This window comes from Trachypithecus francoisi, unplaced genomic scaffold (assembly GCF_009764315.1).
Source record: "Trachypithecus francoisi isolate TF-2019V2 unplaced genomic scaffold, Tfra_2.0 Lachesis_group1, whole genome shotgun sequence".
In the NCBI taxonomy this organism is placed as follows: Eukaryota; Metazoa; Chordata; class Mammalia; order Primates; family Cercopithecidae; genus Trachypithecus; species Trachypithecus francoisi.
Window position 1 is genome coordinate 106,352,173 of NW_022681454.1, and position 26,463 is coordinate 106,378,635.

At 37.3% G+C, this 26,463-nt stretch overlaps 1 protein-coding gene across 2 annotated transcripts in view; it reads right to left on the reverse strand.

Annotated features, from left to right (window-relative positions):
* Positions 1-26,463, reverse strand: part of CFI (complement factor I) — a 71,986-nt gene that overhangs the window by 41,658 nt on the left and 3,865 nt on the right. The window contains exon 1 of one of the 2 annotated variants that reach the window (XM_033214983.1): positions 20,005-20,310. The exons of the other annotated variant lie outside the window; for it this stretch is intronic. Coding sequence (XP_033070874.1) covers positions 20,005-20,061 — 57 coding nt within the window. The 5' untranslated portion in view covers positions 20,062-20,310. Of the gene's footprint in view, positions 1-20,004; positions 20,311-26,463 lie in introns of those variants that run through there. 2 annotated transcript variants of the gene reach the window in all.

A 26,463-nucleotide genomic window follows, 5' to 3' on the forward strand; every position in this document is an offset into this window, starting at 1 on the left:
CTTGATTAAGGAACTTTATGTGATCTAGTTTTAGCTAAATTAATTCTCAAAACTGACAAGTGATTTAAAGAGATTCTTGTTGACAGATGAATCCTAGATTAAAAACAATGCCAAAATACACCACCAGTGAAAAACAAAAAATGTCAGTCTACACTTCTGGCATCAGTAGAAGCTGTTCATTAGCCACATTATGAGAAGAAAAACAATGAAAAGCTAATCAGATATTACAAGAAGTCAGCTCTTTCTCTCCATCAGTAGTACTAAAAAGATTACTTGAAATACAGACTTACATCTAATACATTAACGATGAACCCCCCCCTATGTATTTCCCGTGCATGTTGCTCTTTCTCAAGTATCTTTTGTCAGGCCTCTGAGCCCAAGCTAAGCCATCATATCCCCTGTGACCCGCACGTATACATCCAGATGGCCTGAAGCAACTGAAGAACCACAAAATATGACATTCCACCATTGTGATCTGTTCCTGCCCCACCCTAACTGATCAATTGACCTTATGACAATACACCCTCTCCACCCTTGCGATAATGTAGTTTGTGATATTCCCCTGCCCTTAAGAAAGTACTTTTAATATTCTCCCCGCCCTTGAGAATGTACTTTGTGAGATCCACCCCTTGCCCACAAATTGTTCCTAACTCCACCACCTATTCCAAACTTATAAGAACTAATGATAATCTCACCACCCTTTGCTGACTCTGTTTTCAGACTCAGCCCACCTGCACCCAGGTGATTAAAAAGCTTTATTGCTCACACAAAGCCTGTTTGGTGGTCTCTTCACATGGACACATGTGACATCTTTTCCAGTCAATATGCTATTAATATCAAGTTAAAAAATTTAAAAATAATGAAGTGTGATTAATGGCATTATTCCATGAAAGAGTAGTAGTCAAAATTGTTATTAAAATATTATTTTTGTGTTGAAAATTTTATTTGTTTTAAGGTACATTTCTTTGTACAGCACTTATTATTTATACACAAATACATTCATATATATTAGGAGCACATATTCAGAAATTTATTTATTTATATTTTTCTCCCCACCCACCCTTTTTTGCTTTCCATCCACCCCCCCAACATTTTTTTTTAAACAATTATTAATCAGCCTGGTCATCTACAAAACATGATTTCATCTCCTCTAGCTGCTGTTGCTTCTCTGTGTATATAGGTGATATGGTTAGGCTTTGTGTCCCCACCCAAATCTCATCTTGAATTATAATCTCCATAATTCTGTGTCAAGGGAGAGACCAAGTGGAGGTGATTAAATCATGGGGGCGGTTTCACCTATGTGGTTCTCATAATAGTGAGTGAGTTCTTACAAGACCTGATGGTTTCATAAGGGGCTCTTCCTCCTTCACTCAATACTTCTTCCTGCCACTTGGTGAGAAGGTGCCTTGCTTCCTCTTTGTCTTCCATCATGATTGTAAGTTTCCTGAGGCCTCCCCAGCCATGCTGAACTGTGAGTCAATTAAACCTCTTTCCTTTATAAATTACCTAGTCTTGGGCAGTTCTTTATAGCAGTATGAAAATGGACTAATACAACGGGCTTTTAAAAAATTCTTTTTTAAACAAAACAAAGTCTAGGTCTGTGAGCGAGTACAGTGACACAATCTCAGCTCACTGCAACTTGCGTCTCCAGGGTTCAAGCAATTCTTCCCTCAACCTCCTGTGCAGCTGGGATTACAAGTGCCTGCCACCATGCCCGGCTAATTTTGTGTTTTTAGTAGAGATGTTGTTTCACAATAATGGCCAGGCTGGTCTCGAACTCCTGACCTCCAGCAATCCACTGACCTCAGCCTCCCAAAATGCTGGGATTACAGGTATGAGCCACCACATCCAGCCTAAAAATTATTTCTTTGGTATCTGCAGTGACATAGCAATTATTTTTATGTAAACTTTATCTTTTTTTTCTCTAGGCAGGAGACCAGTGAAACAATTTTAGATGGTCGTTCACTAGAAAACAAGAAATAAAACAACCTCCTTTTTCTAGACCTTATCAACCCTGTATATAGCTATATACCTTATCCTCAGGTTTCTTCATTGACCTCTTTTGTTTGTCTTTTCCATATTTAATCTATAAACAAAGAAAAAAAGATGATCAATTATGATTAAAGCAAGGAAAAGTCCACCCCTTTCCCTTTTTTCTGGGTACTATTGGAATGTTCCCCTTCTATTGCTAATTAGCTGTGTGATCTTGGATAAGTGACTTTATTTTTCTGATCCTGTTCCTCTTCTATAAAATGTGGAAAATAAAAATAATGTTCACACAAAGATATTGTGAGGATCAGATGAAAAATACATGGGAAACCCAAATAAACATTTAAGATCCTGTATAAATGTGAATAGGATGATGATTTTGGTAGATTGCCTATAGCACCCCCTTGTTCTATCCCCATTTCATCCTACTTCTTTACTGTATGGTTTACAGGGCACAGGGTGTATTTCCCTGTTCTTTGAAAGATGCTTGGAAAGTACTTGTGCAACTGGGTTTGTCCTTGTGTTTCTCTGAATAGCTAGAAGAAAAGCATGACCAGGCTAGCACAGGCATAAAAAGAAGAACCAGCCCTGCTGAGCCCAGTATAGGCCAGCTGACTCCCCACTGACCTACAGACTTGTATACCTAATAAAGTTGTATACCACTGAGATTATGTAGTGCTTTTATTATTATGGCATTGACTGGTACAATGATGATTTCCCTGGAAAACACTGAGAAAAAAACTGGAAACTTTTTTAAAACAGTCAACAATGTAACCACTGTCTTTCTTCCAGAAGTGAGTAAGCAACTTGGATCCCAAGAGTTAACAACCATATCAGGAACCTTTCCATTGAAAGAGTTTTAGGTCCCCTATGGTCTTATTTATCCCAATTATGGTCTTTACTAGCAATTTTTCCTCCACTTTTTTCTCTCCTTGGAGCTGCCCATTTTGCATTGTACCTGGAAGCAGCCCTGCTTTTGACATAAAGTGATGCCACAGATACCCCACAAACTCCTTAATCAGCAACCATTCTATTCAGATTAAAAAGTAGTTAGCGAGAGAATGTTTCTCTGGTAATAATACCTAACAATGAATTGTTCCAATTCACATAAGAAATTTGATAAGGTCTTTTGTTGTTTTTATTGTTTTAAAGATAAATATTCGTCTTTTTTCCAGAATCAGAATGTTGTTAGGAATTGTGAGAACATGACTGTATGCTGTAGTCAGGTAGGATGGATTCTTGTGTGCTAATTTTCAGTCTCTCTAAAAACATGGATATATTGTTTTGGGGTCAACTCCATTATTTTTGTCTCAGAGATTAAAAAGAAAATCACTTGTCCAGTTTTCTGGTCTTGTTTTTTTTTTTTTGTTTTTTGTTTTTCATAATGAATGTAAGATGGCTAATAGATTTTTTTGAATAGGAAACATAGAGAATTGTTCAAACAGGTTCAAAAATGTGCCTGTAAAAATTACATTTCCTTCCTTTCCTTATCCTCTCAATCCACTCAGGCCCCACTTCAGAGGCAACCACTTAACGGCTCTTTGTGAGTCTTTCCAGAGATCATGGATGTATACATGAGCCCATGTTACTCTCCAATCTGCACCCCAACATCAGTGCATTTGTAACTAGTGACCCTATAATCAGCCCCCAAAGGGCAGTTAGATAGTTTCTAATGTTTTACTATTATAAATAATGCTATGATTAATCTCCTTATATAATACATATCATTTCTTACATATGCTAAGTATATCTGCCAGATACTTCCCTGGAAGTGATATTGCTGAATCAAAGGAATAAGTACTTTTAATATCCTGAAAGATATTGACTAATTTTGCTCTACAGAGGTTGTTTTAAATTGCATTCCCATCATCAATATATGAGAATATCTAGTTTCCATACTCTTGACTACAGAGTATATATTATTAAACTTTTTAATCTTTGCCAATTTGATATGTAAAAATGTTACCAGAGCACACTTTTACTTGCATTTGTTTCCTATGAGTGAAGTTAAGCATCTTCAGTATGCTCAAATTTTAAGAGAGATTTTTACTTCCTTCTTTACATCCTAACCATCTTTCAGTGATATAGATTTTTTCTTGTGTTTTTGTAGTAACTCTTTATATATTACAGAAACCAGCAATTTATCTGGAATACGAATTGCAAAAATTGTTTGTCTACTGACAAATGGCAAGTTTAGTGTATTTGTCCCACAAGACAGACACTTTTAAAACAGCCCCATACCAGAAAATTATTTTTAGTAAAAATCATGAAATGAAAGGAATAACGAATTATGAAGAAAATGCAAACAGTGAACATTTTAAAATGGAAATTCAGATATATAATCAAATCTGTAAAAAATTTAAAAAGTAAATTTAAAATACATATTACAGTATGAACAGCGTCCAACAAGGCAAAATTCATATTTGACATTTAATACAAAACAGTAGGCATCTGAGAAGTCATAAAATATGACCCATGATGAGGAGAAAAAACAGGCAATTGAAACTTACCCAGAATTCTAAAACAGATGTTAGCATTAGCAGGCAAGGAGATTTAAAAAGTTATTATAACTGTATTCCACATGTTCAAAATTAGAGACATGGATGATATGAAAAAGATCTAAATTGAACTTCTAGGGATAAAAACTACAATACACTTGATGGAACCAAAACCAAATCAGATATGCAGAAGAAAAGACTGGGAAACTTAAAGATATATCAATGGAAACTATCTATAAAATAATTTTTAAAAATAAAAAAATTAAAGAATAGAGTGTAAATAAACTGTGGGGCAACTTCAAGCAGCCTAGTACATCTATAATTGGAGCCTCCAAAAAAGAGGACAAAATGAAGGAACAAAAAACATATTTGAAGAAATAATGGCTGAAATGTATCCAAATTTGAGAACAAATGGGGAATGAACCCCAAGCAGAAGAATCATGAAGGTAACTCCACCAAACCACGTCACACTCAAATTACTTGGAAACCAATAACTAAGAGAAAATCTTCAAAAGAGTCAAAGAAAAAAGACACGCTATGTAGAAAAATGAAGATAAGTATGACATTTCTCATCAATAATGCAAATGCGAAGACAATGCAGCAACATTTTAAAAGTACTGAAAGAGAAAATTCACAATCTATAATTCTATACCCAGCAAAAATATCATTCAAAAATTTAGGCGAAAGAACAACCTTTTAAGACACACCAAAGCTGAAGGAATTAGTCAGCAGCATACCTGCACCACAAGAAAAAGCAGAAGGAAAATTATCACAGAGGGAAATCTGGATCTACACAAATAAATTAAGAATACTGGAAATCTTTGGGAGTTTTTGATTTGGTAGGAAGATAGTCTTTATCTCTGTTTGCAATTTTTCTTCTGGTATCTTTGACTTTGCTATTATGGTAATTTATTGGCCTCACAGAATGCATAGGAGGTGTTTCCTCCTCTTCACCTTTTGAAAGTGTTTGAGAAAAATTAGTGTTAATTCTCTTTATATGCTTGGTAGAATTCACTAGTAAAGCCATCTGGTTACAGATATTTCTTTTTTGGGAAATTTTTAAATTACTGATTTAATACCTTTACTTGCTATAGGTCTGTTCAGATTTTCTATTTCTTCTTGAATTAGTTTTGGTGACTTGTGTGTTTCTAGGAATTTATTAATTTATCTAGGTTATCTAATTTGCTGGCATATAATTGCTCTTAGCGTTCTCTTATCATTCTTTTCATTTCTGTAAGATCAGTAGTAATATCTCCAATTTCACTTCTGATTTTAGTTATTTGTATCTTCTCTCTTTTTTCTTTCTCAGTTTAGCTAAAGTCTGACAATTTTGTGGCTATGTCCAAAGAACCACCTTGTGATTCCATTGATTCTATTGTCTTACTATATTTTTTTTGTCTCTACTCTAATCTTTATTATTTTATTTTCTTCTTCTAGCTTGGGTTTAGTTGGCTCTTCCCTCTTCTAAAGATGTGCTTCTTAAGTTGTAAAGTTAGGTTATCAATTTGAGACCTTTACTCTTTTTTAAAACATTTAAGTTCAGGGTTTGTTTTATAGGTAAACTTCTGCAGGTTTGTTATATAGGTAAGCCTGTGTTGTGGGGGTTTGTTGTACAGATTATTTTATCACCCAGGTATTAAGCCTAGTACTCATTAGTTATTTTTCCTGATGCTCTTCCTTCTCCCAGCCTCCATCTTCTAATAGGCCCAGTGTGTCTTATAGGCCCCTCTATGTGTCTATGTGTTCTCATAATTTAGCTTCCACTTATAAATGAGAACACGTGGTATTTGGTTTTCTGTTTCTGCATTTGTTTCCTGAGGAAATGTCCTCAGACTCCATCCATGTTCTTGCAAAAGACATGATCTTGTTCTCTTTTATTGCTGAATAGTATTCCATGGTGTATATGTACCACATTTTCTTTATCCAGTCTACCACTGATGGGCATTTAAGGTGATTCCATGTCTTTGCTATTGTGAATAGTGCTGCAATGAACATATGTGTGCATGTATTTTTATGATAGAACAATTTACATTCCTTTAGGTATATACCCAATAATGGGATTGCTGGGTTGAATGGAATTTAGGTCTTTGTGGAGTTGCCACACTGTGTTCCACAATGGTTGAGCTAATTTACACTACCACTAAATGTGCATAAGCATTCCTTTTTCTCTACAACCTCACCAGCATGTTATTTTTTTGGACTTTTTAATAGTGCCATTCTGACTGCTGTGAGATGGTATTTCATTGTGGTTTTAATCTGCATTTCTCCAATGATCACTGATGTTGGGCTTTTTTTCATATGATTGTTGCTGCATATAAGTCTTCTTTTGAAAAGTGTCTGTTCATGTCCTTTGCCCACTTTTTAATGGGGTTGATTTTTCTTGTAAATTTGTTTAAGTTCCTTTTAGACACTAGATGTTAGACCTTTGTCAGATGCATAGCTTGCAAACATTTTCTCCCATTCTGTAGCGTGTCTGTTCACTCTGTTGATAATTTATTTTGCTGTGCAGAAGCTCTTTAGTTTAATTAGATCCCATTTGTCAATTTTTGCTTTGTTGTAATTGCTTTTGGTGTCTTCGTCATGAAATCTTCACTCATTCCTATGTCCAGAATAATATTGCCTAGGTTGTCTTCCAGGGTTTTAATAGTTTTGGGTTTTACATTTAATTCTTTAGTCTATCTTGAGTTAATTTTTGTATATGGTCTAAGGAAGGGGTCCAGTTTCAATTTTCTGCCTATGGCTAGCCAGTTATCCCAGCACCATTTATTGAATAGGGAGTCCTTTCCCTGTTGCTTCTTTTTGTCAGATTTGTAGAAGATCAGATAGTTGTAAGTGTGCAGCCTTATTTCTGGGTCCTCTATTCTTTTTTTAACGTAGGCATTTATTGCTATACATTTATCTTTGATAACTGCTTTTGCTGCCTGTCATATGTTTTGGTATGTTGTGTTTTGCTTTCATTTATCTCTAAGTATTCACAATTTCCCTTGTGATTTCTGCTTTGACCATTAGTTGCTTAAGAATGTGTTGTTTAATTTCCACGTATTTGTAAATTTTCTATTTTTCTTTCTGTTATTGGTTTCCAGCCTTATTTCACTGTGGTTAGAGAAGCTACTCTGTATAATTTCAACATTTAAAAAATTTATTAAGACTCATTTTGTGACAAGTCTTATATGGTCTATCTTAGAAACTGTTCCATGTGCACTTGAGAAAAATGTATATTCTGCTATTATTGAGTGCAGAATTCTAAATATGTCTAGTTATTAGATCTACTGGGCTTATAGTGCTGTTCAAGTTCTCTATTCCTTATTGACTTTCTATTCATTATAGAAAGTGGAGTACTGAAGCTTCCAACTATTATTATATAATTGTCTATTTCTGGTCAGGCACAGTGACTCATGCCTGTAATCCCAGCACTTTGGGAGGCCAAGGGTGGATCACCTGAGGTCAGGAGTTCAAGACCAGCCTGGGCAACATGGTGAAACCCTGTCTCTACTAAAAATACAAAAATTAGCCAGGTGTGGTAGTGCACGCCTGTAATCTCAACTATTTGGGAGGTGAGGCATAAGAATCACTTGAACCAATTGCAGTGAGCCAAGATCATGCCACTGCATTCCAGCCTGGATGACTACATCTCAAAAACAAAAACAAAAACAAAGCACAAAAACAAGAATTGTCTATTTCTCTTTTATTCAGTCACTTTTCATTCATATCTTTTGGGGCTCTATTGTTTAGTGTATAATATTCATAATTGTTATATATTCCTGAAGAATTGACCTTTTCATTAATATATCATGTAATGTATCTCTTGTAACAGTTTTTTACTTAAGATCTATTTTGTCTGGTATTAGTATAGACACTGTAGCTCTTTTTTGGTTGTTATTTATATCTTTTCCATCCTTTATTTCTTTGGACCTACAGGGAGCCTCTTTAGATAGCATATAGTTGGATAATAATTTTTAAAAAATTGATTTTGCCAATCTCTGCCTTTTGATATTAGAATTTAATCCACTTCCATTAAAGTAATTGTTAAGAAAGGACTTACTCTTCTATTTGCTATTTGTTTATTATATGTCTTACACCTTTTTTGTTTCTCATTTTCTCCATTACTGCCCTTTTTGTGTTTAGCTGATTTTTTCATAGTCAATTATTTTGGTTCCCTTTTTATTTCCTTCTGTATATATTTTTTAGATACTTTCTTTTTGGCTACTATGGAGATTACAATTAATAGTGATTACATTTATAGTAATCTAGTTTGAATTGATAATAACTTGGTTTTGAGAGCATACAAAACTCTGTTCCTATACTGCTCCATCTGCTCCTTTATGTTGTTATTGTCATATGTTACATCTTTATATATTGTGCACTGTTAACATAGAATTATAATTGTTTTATATAGTTGTCTTTTAACTCATGTGGGAAAGGAAAAGAAGGAATACAAACCAAAATAATATAATACTGGCTTTTATATTTACCTATATAGTTACCTTCACTGGAGTTCTTTATTTCTTCATATTACTTCAAGTAACTGCCAAATGTCCTTTCACTTCAGTATGTAGGGTTCTCTGACTTGTACTGTATTTCTTTATTTTAACTTAATTTTATTTTAGAGACGATCTCACTCTGTTGCCTAGGTTTGAATGGAGTGGTGTAGTCAGAGCTCACTGCAGCTTTGAACTCCTGAGCTCAAATGATTCTCTCACCTCAGCCTTCCAAGTAGCTGAGACTACAGATACATGCCACCACACCTTGCTAACTTTATTTTTTATAGAGATGGGCTCTTGTTGTGTTTTCCAGGCTAGTCTTGAACTCCTGGGCTTAAGCAGTCCTCCTGCCTCATTCCCCTAAAGTGCTGGGATTATAGGCAATGAGCCACCACATCCAGCCACTTGTAGTGCATTTCTTGTAGGACAGGTCTATTAGTAGCTAACTCCCTCAGCCTCTATTTATCTGTGAATTTCTTCATTTCTCCTTCATTTGTGAAGGATAGTTCTGCCAGATACAGAATTCTTGGTTGACAGTTTTTTACTTTCAACAAATAAAATTTTCATCTGGCCTCCATGGTTCCTGATGAGAAAGCTGCTGCTACTCTTACGGAATCTTATGTTGTTTTCAAGACTTTCTTCATCCTTGGTTTTGACAATTTGATTATAATGTGTCTTGGTTTGGACCTTTTTGTGTTTATCCTTCTTGGATTGCATTGAGCTTTCTGAATGTGGACAGTCATGCATTTGATCAAATGTGGAACGTTTTCAGCCATTAGTCCTTCATATATTCTCTCTTACTTTCTTATTTCTCCTTCTGGGATTCCCATTATATATATTTTGGTATGCTGTCACATAAGTTTAGATGGTGTCACACAAGTCTCATAGGCTCTGTTCATTCTTTGTCATCCTTTTTTCTTTCTGCTCCTCATACTGGATAATTCATTAAATGGACTGATCATCAAGTTTGTTGACTATTTCTTCTGCCTGTTCAAATCTTCTACTGAAACCTATTAGAAAATTTTTCATGTTTGTTATTGTGCTTTTCAACTCCAGAAGTTTTGTCTAGTTTCTTTTTAAAATTTCTATTTGTTGGCGAGTCACAGTGGCTCATGCCTGTAATCCCAGCACTTTGGGAGGGTGAGGTGGGTGGATCACTTGAGGTCAGGAGTTTAAAACCAGACTGGCCAACATGGTGAAACCCCATCTCCACTAAAAATACAAAAATTAGCTGGGCGTGGTGGTGGGCACCTGTAATTCCAGCTATTCGGGGGGCTGAGGTACGAGAATTACTTGAACCTGGGAGGTAGAGGTTGCAGTGAGCCAAGACTGTGCCACTGTACTCCAGCTTGGGTGACACAGCAAGATTCTGTCTCCAAAAAAATTCTATTTATTTATTAATATTCTATATTTGTTTATACATCATTATCAGGGTTTCTTGTAGCTCTGAGCACATTTAAGACAGTTGAAAAGTGTGACACTGGCAAGATGGTGGAACAAAATGTCCCAGCACTTGTCTTCCCACAGAAACACCAATGTAACAACCATCTATGAATACAAATACCTTTATGAGAGCTCCAGGATCAAAGTGAGAGGTTATAGCATGCAAGTAGAACAAAGATATGAGAAAATATTGAAAGGGTAAGAAAACAAGTTTCACTTTATAGAGTCACCCTTTCCCTACACAGCAACACAAAGAAAGAGATTCCTTTGGATCATGAGCTCTCTTGTGGAGAAAAAAGAGAGCAACCCTGCCCCTGGACACTGGCATCAAGACTGTCCACCCACGCAGTGACAGTGGCACCAGGCCCACTGGTAGACCTAGGCACCACGCTCACCCACACATGGTCTCAAGCTATTTACACGGGCCCCACCAGCTGGCCCACCCAGAATCTCTGGCTAACTGATTTGTGAAAAGCTTTTTCTGCAAAAGTCAGTCTGTAAAGACTGAAAGAGGTGGCTGCTTCTTCAAACATCCAGACACTAATACAAGCTACAAGGATTATGAAGAAAAAAGACACCATCCAAGGAGCAAATAAAGCTCCAATAAGTGACTCAAAAGAATTGGTGACCTACAAATTGCCTGACAAATAATTCAAAGTAACATCTTAAAGAAGCTCAAAGAGCTATAAAAGAAAACAGATAAACAACTACACAAAATTAGGGGAAAATAATTCATGAGAAAAATGAGATATTCAACAAACAGAAACCATAAAAAAGAACCAAAGAGAAATTTTGGAGGTGAAAAGAATACAATAATGGAACTGAAAAATTCAATAGAGAGCTCAAACACCATACTTAGTCAAAGAGAAGAGAGAATCAGTGAACTCAAAGACAGGTTATTTGAAATTATACGGTCAGAGGAACAAAAATGAAAAAATGAATTAAAAAGTATAAAGAAAGACTACAGGACTCGTGGGACACCATCAAGCAAACCAATGTATGCATTATGTTATTTACAGAAGACGAAGAGAAAGGGAAAAGGAAAGAAAGCTTATTTAAATTAACAATGCCTGAAAACATCTCAAATCTAGGGAAGTAAATGGACATCTGGAGTCATGAGCCCCAAAAGGATCACAAAGATATCGAACCTCAAAAGGTCTAGACTGAGACACGTTATAATCAAATTGTCAAATGTCAAAGACAAAAAGACAATTTTGAAAGAAAGAGAAAAGCAACTTGTCATATACAAAAAAAAAAAAAAAAACAAAAAAAAAAACCCTGTAAAACTATCAGTGGATTTATTCTTCAAATTTCTTCTTCTTTAGAAACCTTGCAGGCCAGTAGGCTGGTTCAACATTCGCAAATCAATAAACGTAATCCAGCATATAAACAGAACCAAAGATAAGAACCACATGATTATCTCAATAGATGCAGAAAAGGCTTTTGACAAAATTCAACAGCCCTTTATGCTAAAAACGCTCAATAAATTCGGTATTGATGGAACGTACCTCAAAATAATAAGAGCTATTTACGAAAAACCCACAGCTAATATCATACTGAATGGGCAAAAACTGGAAAAATTCCCTTTGAAAACTGGCACAAGACAGGGATGCCCTCTCTCACCACTCCTATTCAACATAGTGTTGGAAGTTCTGGCTAGGGCAATCAGGCAAGAGAAAGAAATCAAGGGTATCCAGTTAGGAAAAGAAGAAGTCACATTGTCCCTGTTTGCAGATGACATGATTGTATATTTAGAAAACCCCATCGTCTCAGCCCAAAATCTCCTTAAGCTGATAAGCAACTTCAGCAAAGTCTCAGGATACAAAATTAATGTGCAAAAATCCCAAGCATTCTTATACACCAGTAACAGACAAGCAGAGAGCCAAATCAGGAATGAACTTCCATTCACAATTGCTTCAAAGAGAATAAAATACCTAGGAATCCAGCTTACAAGGGATGTCAAGGACCTCTTCAAGGAGAACTACAAACCACTGCTCAGTGAAATCAAAGAGGACACAAACAAATGGAAGAACATACCATGCTCATGGATAGGAAGAATCAATATCGTGAAAATGGCCATACTGCCCAAGGTTATTTATAGATTCAATGCCATCCCCATCAAGCTACCAATGACTTTCTTCACAGAATTGGAAAAAACTGCTTTAAAGTTCATATGGAACCAAAAAAGAGCCCGCATTGCCAAGACAATCCTAGGTCAAAAGGACAAAGCTGGAGGCATCACGCTACCTGACTTCAAACTATACTACAAGGCTACAGTAACCAAAACAGCATGGTACTGGTACCACAACAGAGAAATAGACCAGTGGAACAGAACAGAGTCCTCAGAAATAATACCACACATCTACAGCCATCTGATCTTTGACAAACCTGTCAAAAACAAGAAATGGGGAAAGGATTCCCTATTTAATAAATGGTGCTGGGAAAATTGGCTAGCCATAAGTAGAAAGCTGAAACTGGATCCTTTCCTTACCCCTTATACGAAAATTAATTCAAGATGGATTAGAGACTTAAATGTTAGACCTAATACCATAAAAACCCTAGAAGAAAATCTAGGTAGTACCATTCAGGACATAGGCATGGGCAAGGACTTCATGTCTAAAACACCAAAAGCAACGGCAGCAAAAGCCAAAATTGACAAATGGGATCTCATTAAACTAAAGAGCTTTTGCACAGCAAAAGAAACTACCATCAGAGTGAACAGGCAACCTACAGAATGGGAAAAAATTTTTGCAACCTACTCATCTGACAAAGGGCTAATATCCAGAATCTACAAAGAACTCAAACAAATATACAAGAAAAAAACAAACAACCCCATCAAAAAGTGGGGAAAGGATATGAACAGACATTTCTCAAAAGAAGACATCCATACAGCCAACAGACACATGAAAAAATGCTCGTCATCACTGGCCATCAGAGAAATGCAAATCAAAACCACAATGAGATACCATCTCACACCAGTTAGAATGGCAATCATTAAGAAGTCAGGAAACAACAGGTGTTGGAGAGGATGTGGAGAAATAGGAACACTTTTACACTGTTGGTGGGATTGTAAACTAGTTTAACCATTATGGAAAACAGTATGGCGATTCCTCAAGGATCTAGAACTAGATGTACCATATGACCCAGCCATCCCACTACTGGGTATATACCCAAAGGATTATAAATTACTCTACTACAAAGACACATGCACACGTATGTTTATTGCAGCACTATTCACAATAGCAAAGACTTGGAATCAACCCAAATGTCCATCTGTGACAGACTGGATTAAGAAAATGTGGCACATATACACCATGGAATACTATGCAGCCATCAAAAAGGATGAGTTTGTGTCCTTTGTAGGGACATGGATGCAGCTGGAAACCATCATTCTTAGCAAACTATCACAAGAAGAGAAAACCAAACACTGCATGTTCTCACTTATAGGTGGGAACTGAACAATGAGATCACTTGGACTGGGGAAGGGGAACATCACACACTGGGGCCTATCATGGGGAGGGGGGAGGAGGGAGGGATTGCATTGGGGAGTTATACATGATATAAACGTTATGCACATGTACCCTAGAACTTAAAGTATAATAAAAAATAAAAAAATAAAAAAAATTAAAAAAAATTAAAAAAAATAAAAAAAAAGAAACCTTGCAGGCCAGGAAAGAGTGGGATGATATATTCAAAGTGTTGAAAGGAAGAAATAAAAAACCCCCACACCACTGCCAACCAAGAATGTTACACCCAGAAAAGCTACCCTCTAAAAATGAAAGAGAGATAAAGACTTTCCCCAATAAACCAAAACAGGAAATATATCGTCTGCCTCACAAGAAATGATAAAAGGTTTTATTCAAGTAGAAATGAAAAGATGATAAACAGCAACATTAAAGCTGCAGGATACAAAATTAACATACAAAAATCATGGTGTTTCTATACACCAATAATGAACTGTCCTAGAAAGAAATTAAGAAAACCATCTCAGGCCAGGTACGGCAGCTCATGCCTATATCCCAGTGCTTTGAGAGGCCCCACGGTGGGAGGATCCTTTGAGGCTAGGAGTTCGAGACCAGTCTGGGTAACATAGCAAGGTCCCATTGCTATAAAAAATAAAATCAGTTGGCATGGTAGTGCGCACCTTTTGTCACAGTTACTTGGGAGGCTGGGGTAGGAAGGTCGCTTGAGCACAGGAGGCCAAGCCTGCAGTGGGCTATAATTTGCCATTGCATTCCCACCTGGGCAACAGTGCAAAACCCTGTCTTTAACAAAACAAAACAACCTAATTTACAATAGCAGTTAAAAGAATAAAGTACTTAGAAATAAATTTAACCAACGAGGTGAAAAACTGGTACCCTGAAGACTGTAAAACACTGATGAGGAAATGAAAGTAGACACAAAGAAATGGCAACACAACTCACATTCCTTCACTGAAAAAATTAATATTGTTAAAATGTTTATACTATCACAAATAATCTACAGATTCAATACAATCTCTATCAAAATTGCAAAGGCATTTTTTTTTACAGAAATAGAAAAAGTAATTCTAAAATTTATACAGAATTTCAAAAGACACTGAATAGCCAAAACAACTTTTTGAGCAAGAAGAACAAAGCCAGAGGCATCAAACTTCCTGACTTTAAAAAATATCATAAAGCTGCAGTAATCAAAACAATATGGTACTCTCATAAAAACAGACATATAGATTCATGGAACAAAGTAGAAAGTTCAGAGATAAACCCATGTATAGATAGTCAACTGCTCTTCAACAAGGAAGCCAACAATGTACAATGGGTGAAGGATAGTCTTTTCAATAAGTGGTAATGGGAAAACTGGAAATCCACATGCAAAAAATGAAATTGGACCCCTATATTATCCCATATACAAAAACCAACTCAAAATGGACTAAAGACTTACACATACACCTGAAATCATAAAACTTTTAGAATAAAACATAAGGGATAAGCTTCTTGACATTAGTCTTGGCAATAATTTCTTGACTATGATGACAAAAGCACAGGCAACAAATGCAAAAATAGACAAGTGGGACTACATCAAGCTAAAAACCTTCTGCACAGCAAAGGTTACAGTTAACAAAATGAAAAGACAACACATAGAATGGAAGAAAATATTTGCAAACTATACATCTGATAAGAGGTTAATATCTATTAAAATACATAGGGAATTCCTACAACAAAAAAACCAAATAGTCTACTTTTAAAAGTGGGCAAAGGAGCTGAATAGACATTTCTTCAAATAAGATATGTAAATGGTCAATAGGTACTTCAAAAGGTGTTTAATATCACTAACCCCATTAGGGAAACGAAAATCAAAATCACACACCAGTTAGGATGGTTATTGTCAAAATAGCCAAAGGTAACAAATGTAGCTGAGGATATGGAGAAAGGGAAATTCTTCTACAGTTGTGGAAGAACTGATAAAGAAAATGTGGTACATACATGCAATGAAACATTATTTGGCCTTAAAAAAGAAGGAAACCCTGTCATTTGTGACAATATGGATAACCTAGAGGACATTAATTTAAGTGAAACAAGGCAGGGACAGGAGGATAGATACCACATAATACCACTTATATTAGGAATCTAAGATAGTCAAACTTATGGAACCAGAGAGTGGAATGGTGGTTGCCAAGGACTGGGTGAGAGGGAAACCGGGAAGTACTAGTCAAAGGTATAAATTTTCAGTTATGCAAGATGTATAATTCTTAGAGATCTACACTACAGAATAGTGCCTATTGTTCATAATACTGTATTGTATACTTAAAAATTTGCTAAGAGCACAATTTATTTTATGTTAAGAGTCGTTATGTGTACACACAAAATAATAAGAGGGTGAGAGGAAACTTTTGGAAGTGGTGAATATGTTTATGGCATATGTTGTGATATTTTCACAGACATATATTAATCTCCAAACTCAAACTCATCAAGTTATGTACACTAAATATGTATAGTTTATTATATGTCAATCATAACTCAATAAAGTGTTTTTCTTTTTTTAAAGACCATTAAGTCTTTGTTTAGTGAGTACAAAGTTTGTGCTTCTTCTGGAGCAGATTATGTTCATTTCTTCTGTAAATGGGCCATACTTTCTCATATCTTTGCATGCATCATAATTTTTAGTTGGAAACTGGACATTTTGACTCTTACAGTAACTCTTGAAATCAGACTCTTCCTTCTACTTGGGGTTTGTCTTGGTTGCTTGGTGTTTGATGACTTTTAAACTATTTTTGGTAAGTCTATTCTTTATCACATGTGGTCTTTAAAGTCTGTTCCTTTGACTTATATTCGGTTAGTATTTAGACAGAGATTTCCTTCAATGCAATAGGAGAGAGAGAGAGAGAGAGAGAGAGAGAGAAGAAAAAGAAACCCAGAAAAACAAATCAAAATCTCAAAATCTCTCCCAGTCTTTGCAGATTGTTTCTGTCCTGGGCACTTTTCCAGGCCATGTGCAACTCTACATTAGCTTTCACTTCACACTTGGACTGAACCTAGACATCCACCAGAGATGCAGGCTCAGAGTCTCCTGAGGTTTTTCTGAGCATGTATCCTGCCCTGAGCATGTATGTGGCTTCCTAAACTCCCCCAATACACACAAGCACTTTTGAATGCCCTAATTTTCCATAAGATCTTAGTTTTTCCCCATGCTTTGGTGCTCTGTTGTGTACCTCCACTGTAATCCTTTGCCCCAGACAGCTGAGATTGCTCATTAATCTTACAGTGCCTGTGCTTTGCAATACTAATGCTTTTCTGCTCTGAGTTCTGAGATAGGTGAAACCAAGACAAGTGCCTGGGGTCTGTCCTTCAGGTAGGCTTTAGGATAGAAAAGACAAACACATTATTTTTGAATAAGGTCTTCTGTGTTCTTTCTAGTGCTAGGGAATAGGGTCCCTCCCTGAGTGAGAAACGTAGATAGCTATCCTTCAAGACCACTGTCAAATCAGGGAGTGTATGGGGTAAGGGCACAAAAGACATATGCACAAAATGCCACAAAACTTTCCTACCATTTTTAGTTGCCTGTTCCTTCATTCAACATTTGCTTAGGTGCTATAAAACTTTGACTGTTTTCCACAGTTCTAAATAAAGTTGGTTCTGACAGCTTCTCTTTGGTTTTTGTGGAAGTGGATTTTTGGTTTTTGGTTTTGGTGGATCTGCCTACTCTGCCATTTCCACTGCCATCACTTGCACTGCACACCCTCCTGTGTGCCACCCTTCGTTTCCAGGATGTTGTCATTCTGCTTAACATTACCCCAGTTCTTTCTCTCTAAAATGCCACCCATATACGCCTGAGTTTTTAATAACATTTTAGAGTAAAATAAAATTTAGGGTATCAGTTGGCGATTATGTCACAGGACAATTATAGTAAGTAATCATGTCGACTGAAACATTTGGCTTCTGTTTTTCTTTTTCTTTTTTTTTTTTTTTTGACAGGATCTTGCTGTGTCACCCAGGCTGGAATATGGTGGCATGATCATAGCTCCCTGCAGCCTCAAACTCCTGAGCTCAAGCAATCCTCTTGCCTCAGCCTCCCAAAGTACTGGGATTACATGTGTGAACCCCCTCACCCAGCCAGTTTCCTTGTTGTTGAACATCCTTTGGTTATTCCTACCATCATAAGGCCCTATTCCTACCACCAGCAGCCACTCCCACTGTGCTATGGGTTTCTTTTTCATCTTTTCTGAATCCTCTAGTTTCCTTGTCTGAGTAGGTTCAGTAAAACTGCTTTTCTTCTTTCACTATTCAGAGCAACTTAATTCTATCTCATTGCCATCTATACTAAGTCATTGACATCATCCACCTTAGCATCAGTACATCAAGATGTTCTGATTAAAAAATACTAATAATAAGGAAGGGGATACTTTTTATCCCTTAGGCAGAAACCTACCCTCAGCTCTTAAAAATGTATCCCAGCTGCACATACTTCATTTCATTTTGAAAACTTAGATTTGTTTTAAAACGATATGAACACTAATTATATTGTCTTTAAGAGTAACCACTTTAAAATGGTTACTTCTCAGCAAGTAGAATTTAAAAATTCCACTTTCTTTCATAAACAAATATTTTAAGAAGCTCTGAAATTTTCATGAACTTGAGATTAACCCTTCTTAAAATGCTGTTTCTTAAAGCACTGAAGGCAACTTTGTTTTTGGAAGACTGTTCAATAAAAGAAAGAGGCTCTCTTCAGGAATAGAAAAGAGAGCTGGAATATTTCTTATTTTCAAAAAAGTAATTTTTCTAATTATAAAGTAATACACCTTTGTTTTAAATAAAAAAAGAATAAAAAAAGTTTGAATTCTGAAATTCAGAAATGTATAAAACAGAAAATAGAATCACCAGTAATCTTATTAGCCAATGATAGCAACTATTAACTATTTAATACATATACTGTAAGATCTTTTAGTCATATATATAAATAGGTATAAGTATGCATTTATATATGTGTGTGTGTGTGTGTTTTTCTTCAATAAAAATAAAATTGTAGTAAGGACTTTTTATTTAGATAAATTGTCATTTCAATGGCTACGTAATAGTTCAATTTTGAATATACAATAATCTAACCAGTGTCTTATTAATAAGCATTAGTTATTTCCATTTATTCTCTATTATAAACATTGCAGTGATGATAGCAACTATTTTAGAAGTTACAAGAAACTTAGAGTGTGTTTTCTTAAGTAGTTTTCTTTAAATATTTTCTTCTACAAGCTGGCACTAAGACAAGATAGTTTTGGATTGCCACCAAAGTTGGCAATCATCAGTAAGTATCTAAAATGTTTTAAACATTTTTCACCTTAATAGATGACACTCTAACTTCACTACAACATGTCATTTCAGTTTCGAGTTCCTTTGTAGCCCACAAACCCTTCATTCTGATCAAATGAATTCATTTATTTGGAGGGGCCTGGTGCGTTGCTGCCTTCCTATGGTAGTACTTGCTGCTTTTCCTGGCTAAAAAAGCTGGAAGTCACTCCTCTTTCTCACCACTGATCACATGTAATACAGAATTAAAGGTTCAGCTCAAATCCTACTTGATCCATAATCTCTTCATGACCTCTCAGCATGAAGCGATTTGTCCTCTCATTAAAGTCCTTTCTACATATTTGTGACACTTTTGACAATTAAATGTATACTGTCTTGTAACTTGTACTTTCGTGTTTTCAGATGTTTCAAGTTTGCTTATTATTTCCCCTTTCTATAGCTATAGAGTGTACTAAAAGGTTATTGAAGGAAGAGATCAGTCTCACTGTCTTTCTAGTACTGTACCTTATACACAGGAGGAACCTGGTAAATATTTTTTATTTACTACAATTACAATAAATCACAGTCTTGTATTAGTAAAACTCTTGTTCAGTGCAATGCCTCTGCATATATAAGCACATAAAAAGAGCTTTTTTAAAAAAACTATTTTATCAAGATATTAACCTAAAACATTTGTTGCTGACTATAGAGTGGCATTGTTGGTAACTGAACTATGTAACATTTAAGTCAAAATTATAAATTTAAGATTATTTTCTATATTTTTACAACCTTTAAACTATCAATTAAAATTGTTTGCATAAAGATTGAATTGCTTACCTTGCAAAAACTTAAGTGAAAGCACAGAAATAACAGAAAAACATGAAGAAGCTTCATGTTGGAGGTGTTCGGGGTCTTTGTCTCTGCTGAGAACTCTTTTCCACCCCAGGTATTATTTTGAAATTTAATTTTTAACCTCTGAAAAAATATTTCAAAAGAACAAGCCTCCTAAAGAACTCTGTACTTTTGAACTCTGAAAGAATTTGGCTGAAATCCAGAGAGATTTACCGTAACTGAAACCAAAAAATGGCCTTCCCAGTAAAGAGCAGAGGGAGGTGACCAATAGGAACTTGTTTCCACTAGAAGAGACTGATTTCCTCCCACCCTGTTAATGAGCAATGACTCAATTCTGTATTCCAGGGAAGACAGAAATTATATTGGAAGCAATTTTTTTTTTGTAAAATAAAAATAAAAATTTTAAAACTTAAGGTTGAAGACTAGGAGACAGTAAAAATAAAAGCAGACCATAGCAAAGGCTGCAAAATACATTTACAACTCTAGAAACCAGCTGCTTTACCATGTATCTGTTGTGCTGTGATTACATTTTATTTTTGGAGTACAAGAAATTTTAAAAACAGGTATTCTTGTGCCAGTACCAACTATCATGCAGGATTTATCTATTTATGAAATAAATCTGTGATAGCAGAAATGCTGACACAATTGGGTTCACCAGAAGCAGACTTGAGACAGTGAGCATGGGGTACAAGTGTTTGTTAGGGATCGATACCCGTACAAGGAAGGGAGGGGAAGCAGGGGTGAGCAGAGGGAGAAGTTGAACTGAAGTGAGTGTGACCTGTCACAGGGCCCCTGATTTCAGTATAAATGGCTGGGCCATTATATTCTGCCTTGCTCGGTCCCCTACTATATATTGCCCAAGAAGGGCATATACTTAGGTGAGATAGTTTTCTGTAGCTAAGGCAGACATGGTAGGATCTGACAATTATGTGCTATCAGGAGGAGGTATCTTCTGACTACATTCTTTACAGCCAGGTAGGAAGACCTTCCTTGACAGGGCTTCTGGGAAACTCATCTCTGTCTTTCAGGGTACATACTTGCACCTTTTAGATCTACGTTCCATATATACTCCAGGAGTGGCTCCTTAAAAATTTCATTGGGCCTCTATTCTTGAGGGAAAACTTAGAAGAGGAAGTGAATGGGAAAAACTACAGCTCCCACCCTGGCAGCTGATCTTGGGGCTGTACCTGACACTCACCCTTGGCCCCCTTCCTATCTATTTTAGATTCCCTTTACCCTGACCTCCCACCTTTGCTGGTCTCCGTGACTTACTGGATGACATGACCCACAATGTCCTTCACGAGCGGTCTAAGCCCCTGGTTACCCTTTGTTTCTCAGGCAAACGTTGCCATTTGTATCCCTACTGTCACAAGAGGCAGGCTGGACATGGTGGCTCACTCCTATAATCCCAGCACTTTGGGAGGCCAAGGCAGGAGGATTGCTTGAGGCCAGGAGTTTGAGATGAGCCTGGGCAACACAGGGAGAGGTTGAGGCTGCAGTTAGCCATGATTGCACCACTGTACCCCAGCATGAGTGACAGAGAGCCTCTCTTAAAAAAGAAACAACAACAACAACAACAACAACAACAACAAAAGAGGTACCCCAGTAGGGTTCTACACATCTTCCTCCCTGCCCACATTATAGTAATAGCAGTCCCACCTCCTCGGAATGATCAGGGTCAATTACCCTTGTGGATTATGACTCTTTCTTGTTGGTCCCTAGACACAAAGAGCTCAGCGTACACCAGGCAACAGCTCTAGTTTATAATTCTATGGGACTCTTGCTTGCCCCTGGTGAAAGTATAGTCCTTTGGAGACCGAGACAACGAACCCTGCAGAGTCTACAATTGTGGAGACAAGATGCACAAAGTTCCCAATTGGTTAATGGGGGTGATGGTAAGTGTGGTCATTCTTGCCTTTATTCCTTGGTTCCCAGGCCCACGTATTCTTCCTATTGGGAATACAATGCTATATGAAAGTCTTTGATTGAATGTATATACTGCTTCCTGGAGGACAGCACCCCATTCTCACAAAGTTTTGCATTTAACTGGCACCTCAGCTCTGCCCTCAGCAGCCCATTCCAACATTCTGTAAGTCCACCAGCTTCTGAGTGGTGTGGTATGTGATATGACCAGGGGATTGCACGATCACAGGCCCACTCCTGGGCCTGCTTTGTTGTAAAGTGGGTAGCCTTGTCTGGCAGGATGTGATCTTTGGTAGATAATTAAGCACTCTATAATTCTTTGGATTATGGTGCTAACGGAGGCCCTGCAGGCAAGAAAGGCACGCTCGTACCTCAAATATATGTCTACTCCTGTAAGAATAGACCACTGACCCTTCAAAGAGTGAAAGAATCAGATGTAGTTAACTTGCTACTAAGTGACTAGTTGGTCTCCCTGACGAATTGTGCCATCTTGTGGGGACAGTATTAGTGTCAGCTGCTGTCAGGTTGGGCATTTGTTAATCATGGGAGCTAGATAAGCCTTGGGGTCCATAATATTGGTGTCATGGGTAGCCTCTATCTCTGCTACCATGGGCACTTCATTCTTGTGCCCATCGTGCCAGCACTGGGGTGACTGATGACTGAGACTCAGTCATTTTGGCTCAATAATTTTGTTGGGCCAAATTGGCTGAGCCATTTTGTTGGTTATTTAGTGCCTTTTCTCGGTAGATGCTTTCTGGTAGCCATTAACATGTGATACAAAAATTTTTATACTTCATGCCCTCTCCTGTAGGTACATGTATCCATTCTAGATTCCCTTCACTCTGACCTCCCACCTCTGCTGATGTCAGTGACGTACCTGATGACATGACCCACAGTCTCTTTCAGCAGTGGTCTGAACCCTTGGTTACCATTCACTTCTCAGGGTAAAGTTACTGTTTGTATCCCAGAACTTTTTGTTCTTGATCTTTGAATATTTTTCATTTCAGGAACAAAAGATGATCAGGAAATCACTATTGCCTGTGATTCTATATAAAGTCTAGCCTCAGGCCACCTCCCTTTCCACACAAAGTGGATGACCAGGTGTACCACCTGCAGCTCTGCCCTTTGGGGGGACTTTCTCTCACCACTGTCTTTCAAAACCACTCCAAAGTGTGGCTGTAATGCAGCCTCTGTCTATTTTCAACTTGTACCTATATACCAAGCCAACCCATCTGTAAACAAAATGTGACCTTTTCTCTCCTCCTTCAGCTGGTCATACCAGATTCCCCAGGAAGCTATAGGTGTGAGATGAGGAAGGGGCATGAGTGCAACTGTTTGGATGCTGGGGACAGGGGCAGTGTGGCCTACCTGCTACCTGTTTATGCACCCTGCTCATACCTCTGGTCCTGTTTGCGTTTGGCTCTGGATGTCAGACTTCTATCTTATAATACATTTTTGCTAGGCCTGCTTTGCAGGTCCATTTGGATCCAGAGAATAATAGGCAGTTCTGGCTGTATGGTGATGTAGTGTCCTATGATTCGTTATTCTGCATTTACCAGGAACCAGTAATATACAAATTGGTTTTCAAAAGACATACAATTCTCTGCTGCAGATGGCATGGCCTTGCTCCAGAACCCTGAGATCCTATATTGTGGTTCTCCCACACAATCTTCCTCAAACACCTCACAGCATTTTTTCCCCCATCACTGAGACTTCTGATGCTATACAGTCTGCTGGACCACTGCAGAAACCTTTTCTGCTTTGGCAGCTGGAACAGTATTCCCTAGTGCAGAATATTCGCTCCCAGCATCCAAAAAGTCTCATCAGGTTTTGTGCTTCCTTCTTTGTTAAAGAAAGTACAAGATACAATAATTTGTCTTTTACATTAGAGAGGATGTTCCAGCAGGTTCCTGAACACTGGTTTCCTAAAAATTTTACTGATGTGTCAGGCTTTATTTCCTACTCTCTGGAACACATGTGTCTTACCAAAGTATTTATCATGCTACTTCCTCATCTCCTCTGATCAAGGTAATGCCTTGGCCTCCCCAGTAGCTGGGATTACAGACCCATGCCACCAAGCCCAGCCAATTTTGGTATTTTTAGTAGAGATGGGGTTTCACCATGTTGGCCAGGCTAGTCTCGAACTCTTTACCTAAGGTGATCTGCCCCCCTCAGCCTCCCAAAGTGCTGGGATTACATGCCTAGCTTTGGCTAAGTACTTTTACAATTTTGTTCTAATATAAAAATTTTCAGCTCTAATCCTAGCCAGCAGCCCTCTTCACTGCCATTAGCAATACAGTCTCCCAACTTACAATGGTTACACTGAATAATTTGTCTACTTTACAATGGTGTGAAAGCAATAAGCATTCAGCAAAACCTGTACTTCAAATTTTAAACTTTGATCTTCTCCCTGGCTAGTGATACGCATGCAATATTCTCTTATGATGCTGGGCAGTGGCAACAAATGAGACTTTCCAGTGTGCTGTGCTGCCAGATAGTTTTGCCCAACTGTAAGCTAATGTAAGTGTTCCAAGCACCTTCAAGGTAGACTAGGCTAGGCCATGATGTTCAGTAGGTTACATGTATTAAATGTATTTTCTACTCAGATATTTTCAACTCATGATGTGTTTATTGGGATATAACCCCATCCTAAGTTGAGGAACATCTGTATCTCCTTACTGGGTATTTTAATTAGATGTCCTAACCTTTCAGTAAAACAACTGGATGGACACCTTCTTAGATCTTGAATACCACAACTAGACTGTACATATATATTTTCTTCCCTCCATCTCTTTTATATTTTCTTTCTCTTTTTGACCATCATTCTATGATCATTTGTTAGTAAGTAGGTTTTCAAGGCATGAGCTGAAATTCAAAGCATAGAGGAATTAGGTTCCATTTAACAAATATTTATTGGGCATCAATTTTATTCCAGGCACTGTACTAAGTACTTAGGATACCAAAACAAAGAAGATGTAGTTCTCACTCTTCAGGAGCTTATAGTCTAGTGTGAGTTTCTGCAGATGTTATTAGGGGTCTAGGAACAGTTACTAGGGATTCCAGAAGAGATTGGAATTTTTTTTTTTTTTTTTTTGCATTCTTTTGAACTTCTTTCTCCATGTAATGCCAACACTTGTAGTGATGACTAGTGATAAAACAACTCTATTAGGAATTTTGCTAGAGGTCATTCACAAACATGACAGTGCTCCACACAACTATGTTCATTTCATTGAGTCCATTCTCAGCTTTTGATGGAAGGCAGGGGGTGCTGTTGATGACTGGTGGGTGCTGAATTAAGAAGGAGGGACAATAGGTTGAGGAAGAGGGAGAGACAATAGATTGACAACATCAGCCTATCCTTCCTGATTTACATTTCCTGATCTTCCCTGGCCTCCCCTTATTCACAGTCAACTGACAGCTAATGAACTCTCCTGATGTAATAGATAATCAAAGATAATATTTTAAGGAAGGAATTTTAATGCCCCATAACTCAAATGCCTCCCTGTTGCTTTGCTAATGTTGTAGACATTGCAAAACACGGTGTCACGCACATCCATGTGAAGAGAGTCCACCAACAGGCTTTGTGTGAGCAACAAGGCTGTTTATTTCATGTGGGTGCAAGTGGGCTGAGTCCGAAAAGACAGTCAGCAAAGGAAGGTAGGGGTGGGACAGTTTTATAGGACTGGGGTAAGCAGTGGAAAGTTACAGTTAAAGGTGGCTATCTATTGTCAGCAGAGGAGGGGGTCACAAGGTGCATGGTGGGGAGATCATAAGACCCATGGTCCAGAATAAGAATGTCACGAGGTCGATCAATCGATCGGGTGGGGCGGGGCAGGAACAGGTCATAATGGAATGTCTAAAGGTTGGTCAATCAGTTAAGACAGGAGCAGACTGTTTCATTTCCTTTTTAGTTTTCAGTTGCCTCAGGCTACCTGTATGTATACATGCAGGCTTGGCTCAGAGGCCTGACACATGGAGCTTGTAGGTTAAAAGTGAACTGCATTTGAAGATATAATTTTTTTAAAAAATTTCCTTGGTTTGCTTATTTTATACTTTATTAGCATCTGTGTTTTACAAACATGACTTATAGTCCAATGTGGTGATTTTTGAAGATGAACTGGGAGATGGAAGAGAATTCTAAACCTTAATAATTCTGATAAAGTTAGTAAAGAAGAATCACAACTTATAAAGGAAGCAATGGCTCCAGCAAAATTGAAAAGACACTTAACTGCAAACCATAGTAAAAGAGCAGATAATTTTATATGGCCTTTGGAAACCCAGAGTAAAGAATGTATTTTTTTTAAAGTGACCTTCAGTAAAAAGGTCCAGAAAGAAAGTTATTTAGCAGAAGAACTTTTTGACCCGAAAAGGAAAAAGCCCCACAATTGATGGGACCTCATAATTTCAGCATGTATAATTACAGAGAGTAAGACGATAGCATATGATGTAATGACAAACTAAAACGGTTTCACTTTCAAAGTTTGATAAATTGATGTGATTGATGACATTCACATAATGCTG